The sequence below is a fragment of the Mustela putorius genome, unplaced genomic scaffold, assembly GCF_011764305.1.
Source record: "Mustela putorius furo isolate JIRA1106 unplaced genomic scaffold, ASM1176430v1.1 tig00003845_pilon_pilon_pilon, whole genome shotgun sequence".
Taxonomy (NCBI): domain Eukaryota; kingdom Metazoa; phylum Chordata; class Mammalia; order Carnivora; family Mustelidae; genus Mustela; species Mustela putorius.
Window position 1 is genome coordinate 16,167,881 of NW_025421998.1, and position 20,175 is coordinate 16,188,055.

A 20,175-nucleotide genomic window follows, 5' to 3' on the forward strand; every position below is an offset into this window, starting at 1 on the left:
TTGCTCTCTACAGTTATGACATGTATAGAGACAAATTGGTTACCAAGAATAAAATATACACTTTGTATGGAGAGAGAAACACAATAAATTATAGGGGGTAGGCACTGACATCTTCACTAAGTCACAAAGATTCGGAGCTGAAAGGAACTTTAGAGATCATTTCATTTCCTCCCATCTTTGTATCCCCAGGATTTGGCACATAGTAGGATTTAATAAATATTAAGTAAACAGAAGGATGCATAAAGAATGAATGACTGAATGAGTGAGTGAGTGAAGATTTCTAGTAACCACTTATCTGACTCCCGACAACATAGCTAGTAGAACCACACCTTCCTCTTCTGTAGAATCACTGGAAAGCAAAGAAAAAAGACTCTGATGTCTGAGTTCTTAATACACAGCCTGATTAAGGAGACAAACAAGCAAAAAGATAACAGACTGTGATCAAAAGTCATCATGGACAAATTTGGGATCTGGATGAAAACTATGGCTGCCTGTGCCCTGTCTTCCTGGGTCTTCCTGCCGGCCAGCCACTGAGTCCCGTGGGCTACTGCTGATGTACAGAAAGTTTTCCCAGACCTTGTGGGCTCACATGTGAGTTTTTCTCTGTGGGGACGACCACCCTGACCAAGAAGGAGAGCTCTGCTCCTGTTCACAGGAATCACCTACCCCTCCCACTCTAATTGCCCTGCTTTTAATTTCCTTTCTCCTCATGGAGGAGCCCCACCACCACCCAGGGAGGAAGGTGAGGAGGCTCTGAGATAGCGGAGAGGTAGCAACAAAGAAAGAAAGAACAGATATGTAAATCACTCGTGAGAGTTCTTGTCCTTGATCCTTTGGGTTCTGGGCTTACTTAATAGACGACAGTAGGAGTACTTGACACGTGTTACACTCTGCTTCCAGAACACGAGCTGTGCAAACAGATTCCCAGACAAACACTCTCCCCACTGCTCCATGCTGCCTGCCTGGGGCCACTGCTCAGGAAAAACATGGGCCAAAGGGAAATGGAGCCTCTAAGTCTCTAAGTTCAGAAAAAAAATACTGCAGACTTTTCCAAAGCAAGATTAACATATCTCACTCCACAGCCACCCCGCCAATGGCCTAAACTGTTCATGTTATTATGTCGGTATTCAACAACCAGAGACAACTGCTTTTCAAGGGAGGGTGTGATGAAGACTCACTGAACATCGAACATCGGCACCTGCGGGATGCTGACTTCTCTTACGCGAGCTGCCTCAATGAATGCGTCACAGAACATCTTTTTAAGAGCTCAAAAGTTCCGGTATGAAGTCTGGCACCTTTTTGAGTGCAACGCTCCCCATCCAAACCTTCCCTCTGACCACTGACTATCATTCCCCCTTAAGACTGTAAAATGAAGTACTACTGTTCACGAAGCCCTGTGTTGGCAGTTGACGTAACTCTAAGCCCCTCAATCCCACTTACAACCTGGAACCAATGACTGTAGGGTCACCCTGCTACCTAAAATGTATGACACCAGTAGGAACCAACAGATATAGCTACTCAAGAAAAGCCACTACACACATTAATAAGACCACAAGGAAAGTTCTGGAGATGCCCGACAGAAAACCCAGTGAAGATGCACCATTCATCGGGAAGAAACACATGATGGACTCTCAAGACTCCGCTCCTCTCAGCTTCCTACTCACCCACCTTCGTTTCAGGCATAGCCCTGATGACTCCTGTGGTAAACTGGACTTTCTGAGTCTTCCGAGGAATAAAAGACACAATGGCAGTGCATGAAACCAGCACTATGTCTAGTCCTTACATTCATTTTCAAATATTTAAAAACCCATTAGTGAAAATATGCAACCATTTGGTTCTTAGCAATTTATAACCACTAACTGCCTTAAGTAAAAAAGGGGAGGGCATACCTCCAATGTCATTAGTAGGACACAAGGCAGGTGGAAGTCAATGTGGGGAGATGAGAGAAGACAGAGACCTGGCAGGAATGACACATGGTCCCAATCTACTGGAGGGCCCCAGGCTGGGAGGCCAGACTGTTGTGCCCAGCTTTAGAAAGACAAAAAGGACACATTTTTCCCTTTCTAATCCTCTTGACATAAACTTTCAGGGAAATCTCAGCTTTGTTGTATGTATGGTTTTTTAGATCAACAGGAAGAAACACTTGTGCATCCAACATAAAAATGTGTGTTCTTGGGAGAGCCTGAGGGGGGCGCTCAGTTGGTTAAGGGTCTGCTTTCAGCTCAGGTCATGATCCCAGCGGCCTGGGATTGAGTCCCACATCCGGCTCCCTGCTCAGTGGGAGGCTGCTTCTCCTCCTCCCTCTGTGATCTCTCTTTCTCTCTTTAGTAAATAAATATTTTTTAAAAGTGTGTTCTTGGATTTTGAGACATTTGGATATTACACTTTATTACCTACTAACCCAATGTCTACTGGTAGGTTTCCTAGTCTCGAGCTACCTGTCCCTCTTCTTCATCCCTGGAGGTATGACCACAGCAGGGTTATCTTCATTTATTTCTTCATCTTCAGTCTCGGGATTGGGCCCAGTTTCTCCCAGGGTGGGCTGTTCTTCATTTCCTTGAGATACAACTAGAATATGGCTCAGACCGCTGGTCATAAAAAGGACAAACTCTTCAAAGTCAGGCTACAAAATAAGATGATAAACTGCTTACTTCAGGCTTCTGAGATAGAAGACTAAAAAAACAGCCATTCCCCAACCCAAGCAACATCGTTCCCCTCCCAACCACGAGGCAAGGGAATGTTCGCTCTATCAGCCCCCAGTGAACAGTCGCACATTGGAAGGATGGAAATTCAGAGCTCACAGGGACTGACCTTAAGGATGGTCTAATAACCACTCTCAAACTTCAGGATGCTTCTAAATCCTCTGTCAGGTTTGTTAAAACACCGAACTGAGAAGCCCAATCCCAGAGTTCAGGACCATGGAGGTTGAGGGGAGGGCTTTGAAAGTGGATTGACTCAAAAGTTCCCACATGATGCTGAGCCAGAGGGTCCGACCTTTTCCTGGGGCCAACAGAGGCGGCCTGAGTCTCACAGCCAGCTGACACAGTGCCGTTCACTAGAACTTTCTCTGATGAAAAATACGCTCCTCTGGGCTCTCCAACACGTGTAGCCACGTGCAGCTACTGAGCCCCTGAAAAGTGGCCAGTGCAACCAAAAACTCTCAATCTTGTTTTACTTGATTTGATTTTAGTGAATTTAAATTCAAATGGCCATGCGTAACTGAGGGCTACCAGACTGGGCAGGAGATTTTCAGAAACTCTGTCTTCTGATCCCCAAACCGCTGCCCTTTCCAATACAAAGCACTCCTTTCTTATACTCCCCAAGGCAGAAAAGAACAGAACTTGGGACATGGGCCTTTAGGTAATGCAAGGATGAAGGCCCTTCATCCTTTTTGCCCTGTGAGGATTATGAGAAGGAGCTTTCAGCCGGGGATAAAAATCTATAGGAGAGGCCTGGATGTTCACTTCCAGAGGCTGATGCAGGGAGTCTGAGAGTCCGTAAGCCGAACAGGGCTTCACTCCAACAAAGACCAGTCAGACCATCCGCTCTTGCTCTGAGGCTGCGCTTGAAAACACAGCAGCTTCTCTTCATTTGTGTCTATTTTCCTTACCTGGTCTGCTATCCGATGATAGAAGTCCCTCACTTGCTGTTCAGTGAGCAATCTCTTATCCTCCATTTCTATGACAAAGCCTGCGTTGATGATCTTCACAGAGAGAGCCGGATCCAGGTGCAGCGGGGAACACATGTAAGACAAGGCAAGGACATTTCTTCCCTGTGTTTAACAAACCACCCAGATTTGAACACATTTCAGGTAATGACTTCAGCACGACCCATTGGGCACTAGGTCTGAAGAGGCTCAAAACTACGTAAAAGAAGAAGGTCATCATCATGCCTCCTGGTCTGTAAGTTTTCAAAGCTCAAACCAGAGACTCTGCAGTTTTTCCAATGAGGGACTTGCCCCAAAACATGAAAGAACTAAGTAAATTCCAAGGGAAGTTACCGTACTTTCTGAATCAGTCACAAAGACACATGTTTATAAGTGCTTTTTAACCATCTATCTTCAAAACTGGTTTAACATTAGTTCTTTTTGTTTTTTAACATTAGTTCTTAAAAGGTTTTCCTTTGTTGAGGCTGTCGCTCATAATCTAGTATATTTTACACTTTATCGCAAAAAAAAAAAAAAAAACCACTATCCAAACCATGGGAAAGGCCAGAATTTAAGATTTAGCTATGCTCTGTCTTAAAAAAAACAAAACACTTAAAGACAAATCCAGTTTGCGTGTCAAGTACAGTAAAATGTAACAAGGAGAAGTTTGAAGCAAATATGCCAAGTCTACTGAGGTACTAAATAATGTAATGTAAGTATAATCCAGGTTCAAAGCAACTCAGTAATTACAGTTTGACGGGCGTATCCAGCACCAGGTGCCTCCTGCTTCTGTTATAAAACTAAACACTGTACTGGTTTCCATTGGTCTTCTGATATGGCAGAGCACAACGTACATCCTTCTGAACCCTCTCCTGACAGTCTAAATTTGAAGATGTGGTCCATATACACTATGGAGTGTTATGCCTCCATCAGAAAGGATGAATACCCAACTTTTGTAGCAACATGGACAGAACTGAAAGAGATTATACTGAGTGAAATAAATCAAGCAGAGAAAGTAAATTATCATATGGTTTCACTTATTTGTGGAGCAAAACAAATAGCATGGAGGACAAGGGGAGATGGAGAGGAGAAGGGAGTTGAGGGAAATTGGAGGGGGAGGTGAATCATGAGAGACTATGGACTCTGAAAAACAACCTGAGGGTTTTGAAGGGGTGGGGGGTGGGAGGTTGGGGAAACCAGGTGGTGGGTATTAGGAAGGGCACGGATTGCATGGAGCACTGGATGTGGTGCAAAAACAATGAATACTGTTACGCTGAAAAGAAATAAAAAATTTTTTTAAAAATTCCAAATACTCAAATCTTGTCTTTTTATAGTACTTAGTATCTGACATCAGAAAGTAAAACCCAAACAATCAATATTTAAACTCGATAAGCTTTCCTTTACTCTAATTTAAATATGCAGTGTGTTCATTTTTTTCGATTCAAAATATTCTCATTTTTTTGTCTTGGCTGTTAGCCCAATGTCGTATTCCAGAGAGGTGAAATATTCAGAAGATATTCATAATTTACATCTCTGAAATGTTATTTTCTATGTCAAAACAAAAATATTAAGATGAATGTCACTTTCTGTCGGCGCAAGGGAGAAGAATGAGGCACAAACAAGTCAGCTGCAAGAGAAAGGGAGCAGGGGACGACAGTAGAAAAGACTTGCCCCGAACAACTCCTCAGTCTCGCTTTTATTAGATAGAAACAGTCAGTAACCCACAGAAGAGCTGAAGAAAGCCACACATTGGTCATAGGCCTTGTAGATAAACAAGAAGGGGGGGAAGAATATGTCTCTACAAGCAGTATAAAGTTTACAGTGGAACCAGCACATGTAAAGGACTTATCTAATTAGCCACTGGTACTCTCAGGGAGGAAAGGGGAGATAACAGAAAATTGTAGCAGGCAGAGTCCGCCCTGAGTGGGCGGGCGTTCCCAGCTGCTCAGCTTCAAGGCCGTGTATCCTCCTCTCCCCCAGAGGCCTAGTTGCCAGTGTGTGTTTTTCTTACGGCCATCTCTAAATGTGCTTGGTAACTAGTAGAATTTCCCATGGGTTATATTTTAAGTAATATATTGTTCTGAGGGGCAGTTGCAGATGAACTTATGCTTAATAGAACTGCCCCAACTGAAAGAACTATATAACTTTGAAAAGCTTTATTGTCCTAGCTAATCAAAATGTACTCGAATAAGGAACAGTAAACCATGACTATGTGATACTACTTTTTTAAAGTTTATAAAGTATAAGTAATCCATAGGGGGTGGGGGTGCGGTTTGATGCCCCCACACATACACACCAAAATCTGGAAGAAAAGGGCTATCCTTAGAGAGTGATATTATTAAATCAATGCACAAAAAGAAGAGACCATACAAAACCCATGACCATGAACCAACGACTTTCTCATAGGTTAATCAGTGATCATACTGCTGTAGCTAAAGAAGGAGTGCATGATGGGAATTTCATCAAGGGATGGCCAACCCCTCTTGGTAGCTCCTTAGGTGACCTTCTCTATTCTCCAGGCAGCAGTCTTTCCAAATTTCAATTTACTGTTGCTGTGTCAACACAAAGTCATTGTTAAAGAGTCAGCAAAGTACAGCTTGCAGTCAACATCTGGCCCACCACCTGCCTTTGGAAATAAAATTTATTGGAGCATGGCCACGCCCATTCATTTCCGTACTACGTACACTGCTTTCTCAATGTGATGACAGTTCAGCAGTGGTGACAGAGATTATAGGCCCCATAAATCTGAAAACAGTTACTCTCTGGCCCTTTCTAGGAAAAGTCTGCGGATCTTTGGAGTAGAATTCAGTTTTCCTCTTACAAAAATTCATTTTAGCTCTAAAGCAGACCAAAACATTAAATGCTTCCTTGCTCTACCACGTATCTAAAAAGGACCATACGTTTGTCACAACATACAGAAAACAAAACAAGCCAGTGTAAACTTATAACAAGTTTCCATCGTTAATAACTAAGCAGGAAGAACACTTGTTATAATCCAATACAAGAACTGTAATTTTTATCATTTATATTAGACGCTGGTAGTGCAGGGCTTTTTAAATGAAGATACTTCAGTAGGTCTGACTTTTGTCAAGACAAAACATTCCAAGCCTTTGGAGGTACCTAGCACCAGAAATTTGTTATGTTCCATTTCACCCTAAATGATAAGTTTGTCTCCAAACTGACAGTCCAGATGTTATGTTGCAATTAATTTAAAGTATTGTGGGGAAATATCACTTACTTTTTGTTTAATCTCTTGAGATTTTCTACCAGTCACAGCATCAGGTTTGATAATAGCAATATAGTAGAGTTCATCTGGGGAAAAAAAAAGAGAATTTCATTTTCTTGGCATAAAGTCTAGGTAATGAAGGATTTGGCAATTAGAAATGTAAATTATTAATGTCCAGTGAGTTTTTTTTCATTGACAGCTTTGTTGTTATTATGGCACTCCAACTACCAAAGGTTCTCCTTAGAATCAAAGTGCAGTTCCTGTATTTGCATGCAGGAGAAACATTCACAAAAATTGGTGGTCCCAAGGCAAAAAAAAAAAAAAAAAGAGTTAGGTGGGCACTAGTTATTTTAATATAATTCACATGCATTAAAGTCATAGTATCACTGATGAGTGGAGTTTCAACACAAGCAAACATAACAGACTGATGGATTTCACCATCTAAAGATTTATCTACATTTACCTAAGCATTCTTTTTTTTTAAAAAGATTTATTTATTTGTTTGTTTGACACAGAGAGAGAGAGAGAACAAGTAAGAAGAGAGGCAGGTGGAGAAAGAGGGGAAAGCTGGCTTCCCGCCAAGCAGAGAGCCCCATGTGGGGCTCCATCTCAGGACCCTGAGATCATGGCCTGAGCTGATGGCAGAGGCTTAACCCACTGAGCCACCCAGGCGTCCCTATCTACACATTGTTATGATGAGCTTTTAGTGCACGACAACCCACTGAGGACACCGTCTCTGCTCCCTCCGAAGTATGAACACACACTCACACATCTATGCAGACAATCCAGGAGAAAAGTTTTTAGCTGTAAAGTAAACTGGCATGTGGGTCATTGAGGAAGAAATTATTTTCACAAGTTTTTAGAAGAAGATGAAGGATGAAATAAGAGGAGGCTGCAGTCTCATTAGTCACAGGAGACAGGAACCCCTGGTCCTGGGTAACCTCTGAAGGCTGCATGCACAGAGACCAAAGGGAAGGCAAGGGGAGCAAAAGGTTTGCTTGTTAATAACAGAGTCTAGTATTATCCTGCCAGTACCATAACAATAACATCGCAGTCACCAGCTTTTCTGTCCGACAACTAGTGCTCTACTGGACATCTCTGGGCGTAAATCCTTTGTCACTACCCTGCAGGAATTTTACTCACCAACACTTTCACTGGGTGCTTCCCCACCATCATCCTCATCTGGGTCTACAAACAGAATTTCATGATACTGTGGAAGAGAAATGCAAACCGAAGTTACATTTTAATATGATAGGAAAAGAGTTTTTAGAAATTTTGTTCCAATAAATATTTATAATCCAAGGGATAAAGGGTAAAGTGGAAATGTGCCCACATATATCTAACATTACTTTCCCCCATCTTTCCACTGAATTTTTTTTTTTAAAAGGAACGTTTAAAATGATTAGGATGGTAAGAGATAATAATAAATAATCAGAAATAATACATATGGAAACTGATTAAAAACCAAAAACCTTAGAGCGCCTGGGTGGCTCAGTGGATTAAGGCCTCTGCGTTCGGCCCAGTTCATGATCCCAGGGTCCTGGGATTGAGCCTGCATTGGGCTCTCTGCTCAGCGGGGACCCTGCTTCCACCTCTCTCTGCCTGCCTCTCTGCCTACCTATGATCTCCATTTGTCAAATAAATAAATAAAATCTTAAAAAAAAAAAAACAACCAAAAACCTTAAAACTTAGAAAGAGCACAAGGAATAAAATAAGAAAGAAGCAGAGAGTAATAACAAAGCAATAAGTTAGAGGTGCCTGGGTGGCTCAGTTTGCTGAGCCATGATCTCAGGGTCATGGGATCAAGCCCGCATTGGGCTCAATGCTCAGTGGGGAGTCTGCTTGAGATTCTCTCTCTCCCTCTCCTTTGCCCCTCCCATGCATGCTCTCTCTCTCTCAAATAAATAAATAAATAGAAAGAAAGCAACAGATACATAATTATCATGTTAAAGATCAAAAGAGCATTCGATGAGTTTCAAGATCCGATCCTGACCATTTCCCTTAGTAAACTGGAAACAGAAAAATACCTCCTTAACTTTTAAAAAACTGTCTTGCTCAAAACAATAACCAATTTTCTACTATAAAGTAAAACACTGGGAAGGATAGGGATGGGAGTTCCTTAATTTCTTGAGAAACCCTTAAAGTGCTTCTGTGATTGTTTTAACTATCTGAAAGGTTTATATATTTACATATATACATTTTTTGGCAAGAGAATGCATAATTTCAGAGTCTCAATGAAATAAAGACCTCCAAATGTATGGAAAGGACTATACTGAAGCTCTCATTCTTATTATAATCAGGAATAAGATAATTATACCACCTATAACTTCAAATTGATCTGACTTTATATTTGCTAGACATGTGCTGTCTGAGTAAAAAAAAAGCCACTAACCACATAAGGCTATTTCAGCACTTGAAAATGAACTTAGTCCAAATTAAGAAATGCCATAAGCGATAGCTCCACAGTACATTCTGAAGATTTAGTATTAAAAAATGATTGCAGGGACACCTTGGTGGTTCTGCCTTCAGCTCAGGTCATGATCCCAGGGTCCTGGGATGAAGCCCCACATTGGGGTCTCTGCTCAGTGGGGAGCCTGCTTCCCCCTCTCTCTCTGCCTGCCTCTCTGCCTACTTGTGATCTGTCTGTCAAGTAAATAAATAAAAATCTTAAAAAAAAAGAAAGAAAGAAAAAGTGATTGCAGAATACCTTATTTTTTATATTGAATACACATTTAAATGAGAATCTTTTTAATATATAGGATTAAAAAATTAATTTCACTTTTTTTCTAAAAAAGAGAGAGAGGGAAAGCAAGCCATAAGAGACTCTCAACGATAGAAAACAAACAGGGTTGATGGAGGGAGGTGTGGGGGGGATGGGCTAGATGGGTGATGGGCATTAAGAAGGGCACTCTTCGTGATGGGCACTGCGTGTTGTATGTAAATGATGAATCACTGAATTCTACTCCTGAAACCAATATTACATTATACGTTAACTAACTAGAATTTAAATAAATATTTGAAAAGAAAAAAATAATAATAATTTCCTTTTTTCTTTGTTGCTTTTAATGTGATTAGTAGAATATTTTAAATTACATATGTGACTCACAACATGAGTTGTATTTTTTTTTACTATCAGACAGGGCTGTGCTAGACCAGTCAATTAAATAAGAAAGTTAAACAACAGAAGCATTCAACAAAGTGGAATAATATAAAATAAACATATTAATATATTTCTTACATTCAATTGTTATTAATTAAAACAGGATATCATTCTGTAAGAACAATCAGAACAACAACATAACCAGTGAACAGAGTATACACAGAGAAAGGTACATAGAATATAACAATTAAGAGTATATATTTAGGGAGGAGGAGTCAAGATGGCGGAGAAGTAGCAGGCTGAGACTACTTCAACTAGCAGGAGATCAGCTAGATAGCTTATCTAAAGATTGCAAACACCTGCAAATCCATCGGCAGATCGAAGAGAGGAGGAACAGCAATTCAAGAAACAGAAAAACAACCACTTTCTGAAAGGTAGGACTGGCGGAGAAGTGAATCCAAAGAGACAAGAAGATAGACCCCCGGGGGAGAGGCGCCAACTCCCGGCAAGCAGCGGAGCACCGGAGCACAAAATCAGGACTTTTAAAAGTCTGTTCCGCTGAGGGACATCGCTCCAGAGGCTAAACTGGAGCGAAGCCCACGCGGGGCCAGCGTGGCCTCAGGTCCCGCAGGGTCACAGAAGGATCGGGGGTGTCTGAGTGTCGCAGAGCTTGCGGGTATTGGAACAGGAAAGGCGGCTACAGAGACAGAGCCGACAGTAAGATCATAGCTCAGTGTTACCTTGAGCCAGCCACAGGCTCGGTGAGCTCAGAGCGCGGCCAGAGGTCAGGCAGACAGGTGTAACTGGGCGCTGTTCACTGAGGGCGCACTGAGGAGTGGGGACCCTGGATCTAGGCGCCTCCGGGCTGGAGACCACTTGAGGCTGCCATTTGTATTCCCGTCCTCCGGAACTCTATGGAAAGCGCTCAGGGAACAAAAGCTCCTGAAAGCAAACCCGAGCGGATTACTCAGCCCGGCCCCTGGTAAGGGCGGTGCAATTCCGCCTGGGGCAAAGATACTTGAGAATCACTACAACAGGCCTCTCACCCAGAAGATCAACAAGAAATCCAGCCAAGACCAAGTTCACCTACCAAGGAGTGCAGTTTCAATACCAAGGAGAGCAGCAGAATTCCAGAGGAGGAGAAAGCAAAGCACAGAACTCATGGCTTTCTCCCTGTGATTCTTTAGTCTTGCAGTTAATTTAATTTTTTTTTCTTAATTCTTTTCTGTTCTTCTGCTAAAATTTTTTTAACTTTAACCTTTTTCTGTTTAATGTTTTTAAACTAGTTTATCTAATATATATTTTTTTCTTTTTATACTTTTCTTTATTCGTTTTCTTTTTTTAATTCTTTTCTTTTTTTTTTTCTTTTTTCTTTCTTTCTTTCTGGACTTCTTGTTATCCCCTTTCTCCCCCGCCCCCTCACGATTTGGGATCTCTTCTGAGATCTGGTTAAAGCATATTTTCCTGGGGTTGTTGCCACACTTTTAGTATTTTACTTGCTCCTTCATATACTCTTATCTGGAAAAAATGACCAGGTGGAAAAATTCACCACAAAAAAAAGAACAAGAGGCAGTACTGAAGGCTAGGGACCTAATCAATACAGATGTTGCTAATATGTCAGATCTAGAGTTCAGAATGACAATTCTCAAGGTTCTAGCCGGGCTTGAAAAAGGCATGGAAGATATTAGAGAGACCCTCTCGAGAGATATAAAAGCCATTATGGAGAAATAAAAGAACTAAAATCTAACCAAGTTGAAATCAAAAAAGCTATTAATGAGGTGCAATCAAAAATGGAGGCTCTCACTGCTAGGATAAATGAGGCAGAAAAAGAATTAGCGATATAGAAGACCAAATGACAGAGAATAAAGAAACTGAGCAAAAGAGGGACAAACATTCGAGAGATAAGTGACACCATAAGACAAAACAACATTAGAATAATTGGGATTCCAGAAGAAGAAGAAAAAGAGAAGGGAGCAGAAGGTATACGGGAGAGAATTATTGGGGAGAATTTCCCCAATATGGCAAAGGGAACGAGCATCAAAATTCAGGAGGTTCAGAGAACGCCCCTCAAAATCAATAAGAATAGGCCCACACCCTGTCACCTAAAGTAAAATTTACAAGTCTTGGTGACAAAGAGAAAATCCTGAAAGCAGCCCGGCAAAAGAAGTCTGTAACATGCAATGGCAAAAATATGAGACTGGCAGAAGACTTATCCACAGAGACCTGGCAGGCCAGAAAGAGCTGGCATGATATATTCAGAGCACTAAATGAGAAAAACATGCAGCCAAGAATACTATATCCAGCTAGGCTATCATTGAAAATAGAATGAGAGATTAAAGGCTTCCAGGACAAACAAGAACTGAAAGAATTTGCAAACACCAAACCAGCTCTACAGGAAATACTGAAAGGGGTCCTCTAAGCAAAGAGAGAGCCTATATGTCGTAGATCAGAAAGTAACAGAGACAATATACAGTAACAGTCACCTTATAGGCAATAAAATGGCACTAAATTCATATCTCTCAATAATTACCCTGCATGTTAACGGGCTAAATGCCACAATCAAAAGACACAGGGTAACAGAATGGATAAAAAAACAAAACCCATCTATATGTTGCCTCCAAGAAACTCATTTTAAGCCCGAAGACACCTCCAGATTTAAAGTGAGGGGGTGGAAAAGAATTTACCATGCTAATGGACATCAGAGTGGCAATCCTTATATAAGATCAATTCGATTTTAAGCCAAAGACTATAATAAGAGATGAGGAAGGACACTATATCATACTCAAAGGGTCTGTCCAACAAGAAGATCTAACAATTTTAAATGTCTATGTCCCCAACGTGGGAGCAGCCAACTATATAAACCAATTAATAACAAAATCAAAGAAACACATAAACAATAATACAATAATAGTAGGGGACTTTAACACTCCCCTCACTGAAATGGACAGATCATCCAAGCAAAAGATCAACAAGGAAATAAAGGCCTTAAATGACACACTGGACCAGATGGACATCACAGATATATTCAGAAAATCTCATCCCAAAGTAACAGAATACACATTCTTCTCTAGTGCACATGCAACATTCTCCAGAATACATCACATCCTCAGTCCTAAATCAGGACTCAACTGGTATCAAGACATTGGGATCATTCCCTGCATATTTTCAGAGCACAATGCTCTGAAGCTAGAACTCAACCACAAGAGGAAGTTTGGAAAGAACCCAAATACATGGAGACTAAACAGCATCCTTCTAAAGAATGAATGGGTCAAACAGGAAATTAAAGAAGAATTGAAAAAAACCATGGAAAGAAATGATAATGAAAAGACAACGGTTCAAAATCTGTGGGACACAACAAAGGCAGTCCTGAGAGGAAAATACATAGCAGTACAAGCCTTTCTCAAGAAACAAGAAAGGTCTCAGGTACACAACCTAACCCTATACCTAAAGGAGCTCGAGAAAGAACAAGAAAGAAACCCTAAGCCCAGCAGGAGAAGAGAAATCATAAAGATCAGAGCAGAAATCAATGAAATAGAAACCAAAAAAACAATAGAACAAATCAATGAAACTAGGAGCTGATTCTTTGAAAGAATTAATAAAATTGATAAACCCCTGGCCAGACGTATCAAAAAGAAAATAGAAAGGACCCAAATAAATAAAATCATGAATGAAAGAGGAGAGATCACAACTAACACCAAAGAAATACAAACAATTATAAGAACATACTATGAGCAACTCTACGCCAAAAAATTTGACAATCTGGAAGAAATGGATGCATTTCTAGAGACATATAAACTACCACAACTGAACCAGGAAGAAATAGAAAACCTGAACAGACCCATAACCAGTAAGGAGATTGAAACAGTCATCAAGAATCTCCAAACAAACAAATGCCCAGGGCCAGATGGTTTCCCAGAGGAATTCTACCAAACATTTAAAGAAGAACTAATTCCTATTCTCCTGAAACTTTTCCAAAAAATAGAAATGGAAGGATAACTTCCAAACTCATTATATGAGGCCAGCATCACCTTGATCCCAAAACCAGACAAGGATTCCATCAAAAAAGAGATTTACAGACCAATATCCTTGATGAACACAGATGCGAAAATTCTCATCAAAATAGTAGCCAGTAGGATTCAACAGTACATTAAAAGGATTATTCACCACGACCAAGTGGGATTTATTCGAGGGCTGCAAGGTTGGTTCAACTTCCGCAAATCAGTCTATGTGATACAACACATAAAGAACAAGAACCATATCATACTCTCAATAGATGCTGAAAAAGCATTTGACAAAGTATAGCATCCCTTCCTGACCAAAACTCTTCAAAGTGTAGGGATAGAGGGCACAACCTCAATATTATCAAAGGCATCTATGAAAAACCCACCACAAATATCATTCTCAATGGAGAAAAACTGAAAGCTTTTCTGCTAAGGTCAGGAACACGGCAGGGATGTCCATTATCACCACTGCTATTCAACATAGTACTAGAAATTCTAGCCTCAATATCAGACAACAAAAGGAAATTAAAGGCATCCAAATCGGCAAAGAAGAAGTCAAATTATCACTCTTCGCAGATGATATGATACTATATGTGGAAAACCCAAAAGACTCCACTCCAAAACTGCTAGAACTCGTACAGGAATTCAGTAAAGTGTCAGGATATAAAATCAATGCACAGAAATCAGTTGCATTTCTCTACACCAACAGCAAGACAGAAGAAAGGGAAATTAAGGAGTCAATCCCATTTACAATTGCACCCAAAACTATAAGATACCTAGGAATAAACCTAACCAAAGAGGCTAAGAATCTATACTCAGAAAACTATAAAGTACTCATGAAAGAAATTGAGGAAGACACAAAGAAATGGAAAAATGTTCCATGCTCCTGGAATGGAAGAATAAATATTGTGAAAATGTCTATGCTACCTAAAGCAATCTACACATTTAATGCAATTCCTATCAAAGTACCACCCATCTTTTTCAAAGAAATTGAACAAATAATTCTAAAATTCATATGGAACCAGAAAAGACCTCAAATAGCCAAAGGAATATTGAAAAATCAAGCCAAAGTTGGTGGCATCACAATTCCGGACTTTAAGCTCTATTACAAAGCTGTCATCATCAAGACACCATGGTACTGGCACAAAAACAGACACATAGATCAATGGAACAGAACACAGAGCCCATAAATAGACCCTCAACTCTATGGTCAACTAATCTTTGACAAAGCAGGAAAGAATGTCCAATGGAAAAAAGACAGCCTCTTCAATAAATGGTGTTGGGAAAATTAGACAGCCACATGCAGAAAAATGAAATTGGACCATTTCCTTACACCACACACAAAAATAGACTCAAAATGGATGATGGACCTCAATGTGAGAAAGGAATCCATCAAATTCCTTGAGGAGAACACAGGCAGCAACCTCTTCAACCTCAGCCGCAGCAACATCTTCCTAGGAACATCGCCAAAGGCAAGGGAAGCCAGGGCAAAAATGAACTATTGGGATTTCATCAAGATCAAAAGCTTTTGCACAGCAAAGGAAACAGTTAACAAAATCAAAAGACAACTGACAGAATGGGAGAAGATATTTGCAAATGACATATCAGATAAAGGACTAGTGTCCGAAATCTATAAAGAACTTAGCAAACTTGACACCCAAAGAACAAATAATCCAATCAAGAAATGGGCAGAGGACATGAACAGACATTTCTGCAAAGAAGACATGCAGATGGCCAACAGACAATGAAAAAGTGCTCCATATCACTCAGCAACAGGTAAATACAGATCAAAACCATAATGAGATATCACCTCACACCAGTCAGAATAACTAAAATCAACAAGTCAGGAAATGACAGATGCTGGTGAAGATGCAGAGAAAGGGGAATCCTCCTACACTGTTGGTGGGAATGCAAGCTGGTGCAACCACTCTAGAAAACAGCATGAAGGTTCCTCAAAATGTTGAAAATAGAACTGCCCTATGACCCGGCAATTGCACTACTGGGTATTTACCCTAAAGATACAAACGTAGTGATCTGAAGGGGCATGTGCACCCGAATGTTTATAGCAGCAATGTCCACAATAGCCAAACTATGGAAAGAACCTAAATGTCCATCAACAGATGAATGGATCAAGAAGAAGTGGTATATATACACAATGGAATACTATGCAGCCATCAAAAGAAATGAAATCTTGCCATTTGCGACAACGTGGATGGAACTGAGTGTATCATGCTTAGTGAAATAAGTCAAACGGAGAAAGACAACTATCATATGATCTCCCTGATATGAGGAAGTGGTGATGCAACATGGGGGCTTAAGTGGGTAGGAGAAGAATCAATGAAACAAGATGGGATTGGGAGGGAGACAAACCATAAGTGACTCTTAATTTCACAAAACAAACTGAGGGCTGCTGGGGGGAGGGTGGTTGGGAGAAGGGGGGGTTATGAACATTGGGGAGGGTATGTGCTTTGATGAGTGCTGTGAAATGTGTAAACCTGGCGATTCACAGACCTGTACCCCTAGGGATAAAAATATATTACATGTTTATAAAAAATTAAAAATTTTTAAAAAAAAGAAAAAGAGAAGAAGGCACAAATAAATTATCTTAGGAATAAAAAAAGATGATGCAGAGATTAAATTGATGAGGGTATTATGAATAAAACATGTATGCCAATTTAAAAAAAAGAGTATATATTTAGGAGTTACTCTGCCTGATATCCAATTCTGGTATCAACACCTACCAGCTGTTTGTTTTTGGGGAAATGACTTAACATTTTTAAATCCCTGTCTTATTATTTGTAACTATCTCATAAGATTTTGAGTTTTTTAAAGATTTTATTTATTTATTTGACAGAGTGAAACAGCAAGAGAGGGAACACAAGCAAGGGGAATGGACAGGGAGAAGCAGACCTCCCACTGAGCAGGCAGCCGGTTGCACCGCTCAGTGCGGAGCTTGATCCCAGGACCCTGGGATCATGACCTGAGCCACAGGCAGATGCTTAACAACTGAGCCCCCCAGGTGCCCCATCTCTCATAAGATTTCTTGAGATTCCCATTCAAGATGGCAATATAAAAGGCTGAACTTAACTTCCTCCCATAAATGCACCAAATCTACAGCTCTATATAAAAAAAATTTTCCCCTGAAAGAAATCCAGAGAAAGGCTAAGCAACTGCCACATGTCAGGTGAATGAGGGGCGGGGAAAAACCCATATTGAAACGGGTAGGAGAGTAGAAGAGTTTCAGACACAACTTCACCATCAACTTCACCATCACCACAGTGACACACAGTTGGGTTTAGACTCACCCTATTATGTGCCAAATTTCAAGACTTCCATTTGAGAGCTAAGTCCCCCAAATCCCTACCTCTGAAAGCCAAATACAGTTTGTGTCCATGAGTCCCAAAAGGCGAGAGTAAACAAACAGTTCTTAACAGGCTGAATAGGACAGGCTGTGGCTATCCCATCAGGACTCGGTGCACAGGCAACTCACTGACGCCCAGTTTTCTCTGAAAGAAGCCTATTTGAAACTCTCAAAAGCTGTAGGCTAAGAGGCAAGCCCATAAATGAACACAGATCCTCTCCAAACAGGGAGGAAGACAGGTACCAGGCATGATCTTGGCACCTTCCCTCTTGCCCTGCAGAAGGTGGGTGATGTCCATGGCTTGAGCACACATCTGGCAACCTACCCCAGCCTTTGTGGGTGTTCCCAAAGGACACATCCCTTACAGCCTGACTACAGCAGCCATCAGAGGGGTTCAGTTGTTGGGCTCAGTGCAACCAGCTACATTTGGATAAACCACCCATACAGAAAAATCAGTAAGAAAACAATGGATTTAAGCTATATGTTAGACCAGATGGACTTAACACTTACAAAACATTCCACCCAAAAGCAGCAGAAGACACATTCTTCTCAAGTGCACATGGAATATTCTCCAGGATGGACCACATGTTAGGCCATATCAAGCATCTTTTTCCACCACAACAGTATGAAACTAGAAACCAACTACAAGAAGAAACCTGGAAAATTCACAAATCTGTGAACAACCAATGGGTCAAAGAAGAAATCAAAAGAGAAATCTGAAAGTACCTGAGACAAATGAAAATGGAAATACTACATACCAAAACTGTCAAAGTGCAACAAGAGTTCTAGAAGGAAGTTTATAGTGATAAATGCTTACGTTAAGAAAAAAAAAAGATCTCAAATATGCAACCTAACTTTTCATTTTAAGAAGCTAAAAAACGAGACCTAATGGAGTCAAAGTTAATAGATGAAAGTAATAACAGAGTTCAGAGGAGAAATAAATAAAATGGATACTACATAGATAAATAGAAAACTCGATGAAACTGAAAGCTGGTTTTTTAAAAAAATAAAATGTCCACTGAGCAGAGAGCCCGATGTAGGACTCAATCCCAGGACTCTGAGATCATGACCTGAGCTAGCTAGACTGTGAAGAAAAAAAGAGGACTCAAATAAATAAAATTAGAAATGCAAGAGGCAGGGGCGCCTGGGTAGCTCAGAGGGTTAAGCCCCTGCCTTTGGCTCAGGTCATGATCTCAGAGTCCTGGGATAGAGCACTGCATCAGATTCTCTGCTCAGCAGGGAGCCCACTTACCCCTCTCTCCCTTCTGTCTCTCTGCCTAATTGTGATCTCTGTCAAATAAATAAAATCTTTAAAATTAATTAATTAAAAGAAAAAGATATGCAAGAAAACACTTTTAAAAAGATATCACATGAAATACAAAGGATCTTAAGAGACTACTATGATCAACTATGAAATCACTATCTCAAAGAGTTATGTGTGAGTGCGCCCAGATGGCTCAGTTGCTGGGCGTCCTGCTCTTGATTTCAGCTCAGGTAATGATCTCAGGGTCATGGGATAGAGCCCCACACAAGCTCCAGGCAGTTGTGGTTGGAGACTGCTTGGGATTCTCTCTCTCCCTCTGCCCCTCTCCTGTCTCTTTCTCTTAAAAAAAAAAAAAAAAAAAAAAAAGTTGTGTGCATACCCACAATAGCCAAAATATGCAGAAAACCTAAATGTCCATCAATGGATGAGTGGATAAAGACAATGTGGCATATGTATGCAATGAAATATTACTCAGACATAACAAAGGAGGAAAGTCTACTATTTACGGACCTAGAGAGCACTATGCTAAATGAGACCAGTCAGACAGAGAAAGACAAATACTATACGATCTCACTATTATGTGAAATCTAAAAAAAAAAAAAAAAAAAAACAAAACACTGAACTCATAAACACAAAGAACAGAATGGCAGTTACCTGAGGTAGAGAGTGGGAAGTGGAGGAGCTGGGTGAATGTACCCAAAGGTATAAACCTCTAGTTATAAGGTAAGTAAGCTCTAACAGTATAACACACAGCATGGTGACTATACCTAATAATACTGTATGGTATACTTGAAAGTTGCTAAGAGAGTAGATCTTGAAAGTCTTCATCACAACAACAACAACAACAAACTGTTAACTAGGGAAGGTGACACATGTTAAACTCAGTAATCATTTCACAGTATAGACAGATATTAAATCATTATGTCATATACTTTCAATTAATACAATGTTATTTGTCAGCTATATCTCAATATAACTACGAAGGAAAGATTTCTGTCTATATTAAATGAGGATATCTCTTTTAAAATCTTGGCAAGCAGCAGCTCCTCAGTAATTCCTAGTTATTACAATTTTCACAAACAAGTGGGAATGGGGTGAGGGGTGCAGCAGTGAAAGGGAGACACAAAGAAAAGGGAAGGGAGAAGATTCCCTGACAAATAAGAAAACCTGAAAAGCAAAGGAAAGAAAAATGTCTTTTGATATGAAAAATCACTATTATAAGTGTAAATTCCCCAAAAGATCATTTTTTTCTTAACACTCAACTCACTCAACTTTGTGCGTGGTATGGGTATTAGCACATTGACATAGAGTACAAGAATTTTTCCCAGTTTGCTGTTTTCCTTTTACATTTTAGGGTGCACTTCAAGGTTTTAAATATCAAATCTATCAAGTTTTCCTTTTTTGATATCTCTTGTGTTATGGTTACAATGCCTTCCTCAACCTACGGCAATACAAACATTCACGAGTACTTTCTTCTAATACTTTCATGCTTGTTTCTTCATATCCAACTCTGTAATCTATGTATATGATATGAGAAAATGGTATACATTTCTTATGCAAAGAGCTAACCCAATATT

The 20,175-nt window shown here is 40.3% G+C and overlaps 1 protein-coding gene across 3 annotated transcripts in view; it reads right to left on the minus strand.

Annotated features, from left to right (window-relative positions):
* The window catches only part of NME8 (NME/NM23 family member 8), a 54,818-nt gene that overhangs the window by 21,348 nt on the left and 13,295 nt on the right, over positions 1–20,175 (minus strand). For all 3 annotated transcript variants that reach the window (XM_045089643.1, XM_045089642.1, XM_013059997.2), the window contains 4 exons: positions 8,016–8,082; positions 6,885–6,958; positions 3,611–3,703; positions 2,439–2,623 (listed from right to left, as the gene is read on the minus strand). In XM_045089643.1, coding sequence (XP_044945578.1) covers positions 2,439–2,623; positions 3,611–3,703; positions 6,885–6,958; positions 8,016–8,082 — 419 coding nt within the window. The remainder of the gene's footprint in view (positions 1–2,438; positions 2,624–3,610; positions 3,704–6,884; positions 6,959–8,015; positions 8,083–20,175) is intronic.